Genomic DNA, 8022 nt, shown 5'->3' with positions numbered 1-8022 from the left:
TTTTTTTCATTTTAAATTTGCTTTAACCCTAACCCTAACCCTAACCCTAACCCTAGGGTTAGGGTTAGGGTTAGAGTTAGGGTTAGGGTTAGGGTTAATTGTTTCAGAATCGTTTGTTTATGTAGTCGGCACTTAATGTATATCGGCTGAATGGACGTCAGTGATTGGTTGAAATTACAGAAATACGACAACTTTAACATGGAATAATTTATGGATTTCTTTTTTTTTTAAGAAGACTAAGAGAAAAATATGTTTTATATGACACATTCTACCAGTGTTCCAAGTTTCAAAGTGTTTCGTTAATGAAAAATGTGGCCCCCGTTTTAAAAAAGATCCGAGCTCTGAATGAAACGTATCCCTTGCCAGCACAACTATAAGGCACAGCACTGTCCGGAGCGGGTATATGGCAACGCTGACAGTTTGAGTCGTCGGCCTTGTGAACAGGATTGCAAGCATTATGGTGGAAGGGAAGATCGTAGCAAGAAATGCAACCGTACTGCAGTGACTGAGCACGTGTCGACTGAAGGAGAACTAAAGAAGAAGCAGTTTTGAGAATGTATGCGTAAGACCAGTGATAGAGAGTCTACAGCAGAGTGCAGTGAAACCATCTTGTAAAGAAGTCCAGTCCTGTGACTAAGAGCTACTGGAGAAGTGGGGACCTTCTTTCCTCTGAACAACGGACCACTGGAGAGGCAATTGGAGACGCCTGATAGCCTTAACAAGTATTGGCAACTGGTGACACCTAAAAAGATGAGACTGAGTAGTGAGAAGAAACTCGTGATCTGATTACAAGTGGACATTTGGGAGTAAAGAAGACTTTGAGTCGACTGCAACAGAGGCTCTACTGGACGGACATGCGTCAAGATGCTGAAGAATGGTGTTTGCGCCAGGAAGGGCCCCAAGAAGCGTGGGTGTGACCCTCTTCAGCTATACCAAGTGGATGCACCTATGGAAAGAGTAGCAGTGGATATTGCTGGACCTTTGCCGCTCACTTAAAGAGGAAGTTGGTACATATGTGTGGCCACGGACTACTTACTTTACAAAGTGGTGAGAAGCCTATACCAACTCTGGTCAAGAATCCACGACTGTTGCGCAAGTGTTGGTAGATCGGTTCTTCTGCCTGTTTGGGATGCCTCAGGAGCTGCTGAGGAGCGTGGTTTAGTGGTTAGGACATCCAGCTCAGGATCGTAAGGTCCAAAGACTAAAAAGTTTTAAATAGTGGTTTCAAATTTTAGCACGAGGCCAGCAATTTCGGGGAAGTGAGTAAGTCGATTATATCGACCTTGTCCTCAACTGGTGCTTATTTTTCATCGACCTCGAAAAGGCAAATTCAACCTTAGAGGAATTTGAACTCAGAACGCAAATACGGACGAAAGACCTCTTAGCATTTTGCCCGGCGTGCTAACGATTCTGCCAAAATATTGATAGAAAAATTGCCTGATTGTGTGTTGTGGATTAATGTAGTTAATCGAGTGAGACAAAAGAGAGAATTATAAATAAATAAAATTTAATCGGTACTCTATCAATTGCTTTCCTTCGCCGCTCATGTCAACACCAGTGATAAAATCTAAAAATATTTTTTATTCAAAAATAGTATCCACGTTCAGTATTAATTTACTATTCTTTGGTTGTTAAATTATTAGAGCATCTTCTTTTAATTGTTGTAAATACGAAACATTCTATGTAAGGTAAATGATAAACAAGAACACAATATTCTTTTCTGCTCTAGGCACAAGGCTCGAAATTTTGGGGGAGGGGGCCAGTCGATTACATCGACCCCAGTACGCAAGTGGCACTTAATTTATCGACCCCGAAAGGATGAAAGGCAAAGTTGAACTCGACGGAATTTGAACTCAAAACGTAAAGACAGACGAAATACTGCTCAGCATTTCTGCCAGCTCGCCGCCTTACAAGAACACAATTTTGAAGGACAAATTACTTCTTTGATTAGTATAGACTTCTCTCCTTTTCCTCCAAAGGCAACATTTTAAGCGAAAATAACTTTGTTCGCTAATACGTTTCTCACTGAAACAAACTGGATGTGGTAACTTGAATTACTGAGAGTTTAAAGCCTTAAGTAACAAATTAAGGTTCATGAATTTAGTTACATTCACTCTCCAAGTATGAGTATTTAGAGCAGTGGTTCTCAACCTGGGCCCATATGGCCCTAGGGGGTCCATATAAGATTTTGTAGCAAAATTTTGTCTGCAATTAATTGGTTATACTATAATGCGCAAAATGTTTTAACAATTATCTTTATAAAATTCCTAACATTTGATCATAAAACTATAGTAGAAAATTTCAAATAGCGAATGGCTACCGGGATCCATTTGAGTAAAATAAGAATCACAGGGGATTCATAGGCAGAAAATGGTTTAGAACCGCTGATTTAGAGAAAAGAAATCTATATCTTCTTATAAGTTAAGGGGGTGGCCTGTCAGAATCGTTAGCGAGTCGGACAAAATGCTTAGCAACGTTTCTTTCGGCTCTTCGCGTTCTGAATTCAAATGTCGACTTTGCCTTTCATCCTAACAGGGTCAATAAAATAAATCCCAGTTGGACACTGGGACCGATGAAATCGATTTACCTCTTCCCCAAAAACTGTTAGCCCTGTGCCAAAATTTGAACCCTTTAAGCGGCGAGCTGTTAGGATCTTTATCGTACCGGACAAAATACTGGATGGAATTTCTTCCGGTGCTGTATGTTCTGAGTTCAAATGTTGCCGAGACTGACTTTGCCTGTCACACTCCCAAGGTAGAAAAAATAAGTAACAGCTTCAGTACTGGAGTCGATGTAATCAACTTGCCCCCATTACCACCACAAGCATCAAAATCGCTGGCCTTGTGTCAAAATTAAAAATCATTATCTTGTTAAAAGTTCATCTGTATGGCACCAGAAACGAACCCATGACTTTCTTACAAAATCACATGTGCTGTTTTCTGATCATTAGAAATGGTTGTATAATGAAATCAATGAAGCAGAAGAATTTGAATATGAACAACGCTGTGCTTATTTATTAACCAACCAATGAGTTGTCATATTTTTTCATCCTCGTGGAAGTAAGCATGGAATGTAGTCCTTTCTGTACGAGGGTGACTTTAATTTTGTTGAATATACTCTTTCTTGTCGCTTCTCTGATTCTAATAGGACTCGGCGGATTCTATTACACCCAAACTTATCCTTGTTTGTTAGGAAACTATATGAAGTTGTGTACTATTTTGTTTATATCTTTAGGCTTTCTTCTGATGCTTATGTCACTATTTGGTCTTGTTGGAGCCCTGAAGAAAAGCTATGAATACATCGCAACCTTCACTATCTTTATCGTTCTTATAACAACTGTGGAAATTGGCAGTTCCACTGCAACATTTTCGCTACGAAAAATAGCAAGTCATTCAGTGAGCGCGAGGATGGTTAAGACCGAACACCAATATCTCTTCAACGCAACAGTTGCAAACGAATGGGATAGTATTCAGAAAAAATTCGCTTGTTGTGGAGTTCACAAACCAAGTGAATGGTACAATGTTTTGGGTAATGGTACTGTTCCGGATTCTTGTTGCATTCACCCAACGGAAGGCTGCGGAAATTACTCCCAAAATCAGAGCTCTATTTATGAACATGGTTGTTCGAAAAAGATTCTTTCTTGGATGCATAAACGTCAAATTTATTTTGGGACTACTTGTAATATATTTGGATTTTTACAGTTGGTTGGTGGTATATTCGCCTGTTCTCTCGCAAGCTATATTCGTGTTGGAGCTATATAAAACCAATGACTATTTTTAATTCTAATTTACTAAAACAATTATTTTCAGAGTACAACATATTGTAATCCTAATCAAATTATCGAATTCTTATAACCATACCATTATTTTAGAGGACATTGTTTATAAAGCCTCGTTGATTTGTCTGTTCAGTTTTCAAAAATTATAATGATTGTTACCATATTGTTGAGCGGTTTTGTTACATATAAAGAGTTCTCCAAGCTAAATGAGTCTTTTGTTCTACTTGTACCACGTTTATAATATGTTGCCAGTGAACTATGTGGTCTAAGGGAAAACACGAGAAGCAAGTAAATCCAATGGATCAACCGGAAATCGAAACTGCATCACAAACGTCGCTTTTCGGAAATGTGCAAGTATTCTACAGCAGTATATATACACATCAAATTGTGTAATATGTCTAGATGTACTCTCCTCCTGTTTAAATAATTCTTTTAGCGGAAATACTTTCTACTTAGTTCCAATAACAGGCAAGTTCTAAAGTTTTTTGTTTTTTTTCTTCTGCAAACTTTGAATTGTTTGACCATCCTATTTTAAAGTTGTTGAAATAGTTTCAATTAAATACGTTAATCGTTTCATTATGGGGAGTGATCAAGTATTTTATTTGGCGGTAAGATCTTGAATGATTTCACAGTGGGTTTAATACAAATGAATTATAACATTGAGCTGGAGCATCAAATTTAAAAGTAAAATCGAAGTTTGACATGTTATAATAAATTTGACAGTTTGCACGTGTACTCGTCGTAGATTCGAAATGTTATTGCTATGCTACTGTACTTACAGAGTTTGTTTTTTTAAATTTCACTGAAATTAGCGAAATCCCCGTTAATTTAGAAGTCCTCATGCACCCTCCTCTATTGTGTCCCATCAAAAGCAACTGTCATTACACATTCTCGTATGATAAAATAAATCTTTATCTTGGGAGAGTCTGGCGAAATGACCTTCCCAAGATATAACAAAATCCTGTAAGAAAGTTCGTACTGAAATTACTTGTAATGTATTTCAATGAATCTTGTTTACTAGAAACTGAAACTAAATTTATGAAAGGAAATTACAAAGAATATCAAAGGAAATTACAGCAAAGAAGTACTTTTGTCAACTACTTCAGAAAAGAAAATCAATGAGATGGCGTATCAGATTGTAATACGCTCTAATTCTAAAAGTACTGCGTCCCCTGCTTAAATAATTCATTGTTAATGAGAAATGAAATAACTTTATTTTTCACTTGTTTCAGTCTTCCTCTTGTTTCCTTCTACGAAATTCACTCTCAAGGTTATAAAATGTGCGCAGAGGGACTGAACTTGAAACCACGTGGTTGTCAAGTGAGCTTCTTAACCATGCAGTCATCTTTGTGTGTATATCGCACGAAAATATTTCACTATTTTTTCAAGTACATCAATTCCACTCACTTGTGTGTGTGTATGTGTATATAGATACACATACACACACGCGCGCATACATATACATTCTCTCTCTCTCTCTCTTCGTCAATGTGAAATATATATGCACACGCATAAACGGGCGTATATAGAATTGCATTCACCAAATGTATACACACCTAAACATATTTATATATACTATGTATCTATATATTTTACATGTATATGGTAAATGAAAGACGGAAGAGAGAATATACTAGGATTTATTATTAATTACAATTGTTTTAACACATCTAGCATCGATCCCTCACAGGTGGGACTCTTAACAATTGGTTGAGGAGCATTCGGTGGTGCAGATGTCTCATCTGGTGATAAATACACAACGCCGTAAAATAAATTCCGCAATGTATCTTACTTCGCAGAAAGAAATACAGCAAAACGAAGGAAATATCTTCATTTATATAGATCAAAAATAAAATCACAGATGCAATATATGCATCTATATTATATATGTACATAATTGCATGTAATAAAGTAAAGGATGCCGGCGTTGTATGTGATCTACATATGTTTCTGGTATAGCGTGTGATCTACATTAGTTCAAATGGTATAGTTTGTGATCTACACTAAAAAATTATCCTAAGAGAGGTGCCAGCAGGCTCTGTCATCCACTCAGATGACTGACCGGCATTATTCGAATCTAAATAAATATTGCATCCATTCCGACGTCAGCCACCAGCAAAGCTATGTTAATCAAGATGGAACACATACGCAGAACATTCTTTTATTTTTGAAATGTTTAATTCTCTCCTCAAATTATTATTGCAAATTTTTAACAAAATTTTGCATGTAGGTCACAAGCTAGTCTAGATTTAGATTGCTGTAGATCACATACTACACTGGCACCAAGTAAAGAATGGAACTGGTAAAATACGGACTAGGTGCTACTAGAGTATATTTCAGTAAGCTTATTGTACCATTTTTACCTATTTTTTCACCTGTATTATTTTTACCTAAATTCATTTAAGTGCCGCAGTTCTACCGTCTCTAGTATATTTTTTTATTTTGGATAATATATGTAGGCTTTCCCAAACTGGGTATGTTAATGTTTCAGTTTCACTTCAATTTGGACCAAGCCAGTAAGGAAAATATGAGCACACAAAAAACGAATGACACTTTCAGAGATAATGCCTCGAGTTAATAATTTTGAAGGGTTCAACCAATAAAATCACAGAAATCAATATAAACTGCATGGCCTAAGGTGGGAATAGTACATAGCTTGTATCTCCAAAGGCACATAACCGTTACAATGTCGGTAAAAGAGACTTAGTGGAGTACAGCGCTTCGAACTTTTAGGTTGTGTTCTTTGAAAGTAAATTTAATTTTTCTTTTTATTTTCAGATACGATTTAATGTGTGTGTGTGTGTGTGTGTGTAGCTGCTGTTCTCCGATATGTGTGCAATACTCTGTCGGAAACTCTTTTATGTATTGTTACGTAGAGAGTCTAGGGCAAGCTAACTTAGAGATAGACCTTATGTCTCCTGGCTATACCTACAGGAAGTTCACCACTACAAAGTAACGAAAATTTTCTTTTCTTTGCACTGTTTACATCAGGCAATTGCTACTCTGCAACAGCTATTTACAAACTATGGCAGCAGGCTGTTAGTTTTGTTGTCGTTCAGCCCTTGGTTGCGAACATTTCATTTTATTTAATTTCAAGTTTAATGTACTTAAGGCTACATTATATAATGTAACCCTTAAAAAAAAAAAGCTAGGTTTTGGTATGAGGGAGATTTGTTATCTCTTATAGATCAAGCAACAACGTAAAAGTATCGTCGTTAAAATTAACAAGTGAATAGATTCGAACTACTGAGCACTTAGTTACCCAGCTCTCCATCTTTTTTATATCGTTCAAGCTGTGTATTAGAAATGACATTTTATATTAGTTTTGAAAGAAGGGAGACAAGAATCGTTACCACGCTAAGCAAAATTCTTAGAGGCATTTCGTCCGTCTTTATGTTCTGAGTTCAAATTCCGCCGAGGCCGACCTTCATCTTTTCGGAATCGATAAAATTAAGTAGCAGTTGAACACTGGGGTCGATGTAATCAACTTACCCCGTCCCACGAAATTGTTGGCCTTGGGCCAAAATTTGAAGCCAATATCAGCTTTTAAAAGGGAAAACAATTGTACGACCATTGGACTCACATTTATTAGTACTTGTAAGTAACTGAGTGCAAAGACATCCACAGAAGATGGAATTTTAGAACAAATCATTTGGGTAGATACTAACAGAAATAGTGTCTGATATTTCAATCGACTTCCTTTGATCCTCGAGTTTAAATCTCTCAAGTATCAACGTTGTTGTTGGCACTCTGTCGCTTACGACGTCGAGGGTTCCAGTTGATCCAATCAACGGAACAGCCTGCTTGTGAAATTAACGTGCAAGTGGCTGAGCACTCCACAGACACGTGTACCCTTAACGTAGTTCTCGGGGAGATTCAGCGTGACACAGTGTGACAAGGCTGACCCTTTGAATTACAGGCACAACAGAAACAGGAAGTAAGAGTGAAAGAAAGTTGTGGTGGAAGAGTACAGCAGGGTTCACCACCGTCCCCTGCCGGAGCCTCGTGGAGCTTTAGGTGTTTTCACTCAATAAACACTAACAACGCCCGGTCTGGGAATCGAAATCGCGATCCTATGACCGCGAGTCCGCTGCCTTAACCACTGGGCCATTGCGCCTCCACAGTATCAACGTAACACTGAATTAAGTCTACACTTGTGCCTGGCTTAGTGCTAAGGTTATTCGGCTCAAGATCGTAAGGTTGTGAGTTCATTTTCCGGTGATGCGTTGTGTCCTTGAGCAAGA

General features: G+C 37.7%; 1 protein-coding gene across 1 annotated transcript in view; it reads left to right on the top strand.

The window, feature by feature from the left end:
- Positions 1–3985, top strand: part of LOC106871155 (CD63 antigen) — a 9422-nt gene extending 5437 nt beyond the window's left edge. Inside the window, exons 2-3 of the mRNA XM_014917465.2 lie at positions 17–121; positions 3033–3985. Of these exons, the coding sequence (XP_014772951.2) occupies positions 17–121; positions 3033–3761 (834 nt within the window). The 3' untranslated portion in view covers positions 3762–3985. The remainder of the gene's footprint in view (positions 1–16; positions 122–3032) is intronic.
- The last annotated feature ends 4037 nt before the right edge of the window (positions 3986–8022 follow it).

This window comes from Octopus bimaculoides, chromosome 2, assembly GCF_001194135.2.
Source record: "Octopus bimaculoides isolate UCB-OBI-ISO-001 chromosome 2, ASM119413v2, whole genome shotgun sequence".
NCBI lineage: Eukaryota > Metazoa > Mollusca > Cephalopoda > Octopoda > Octopodidae > Octopus > Octopus bimaculoides.
This window is presented reverse-complemented; position numbering and strand designations above follow the sequence as displayed.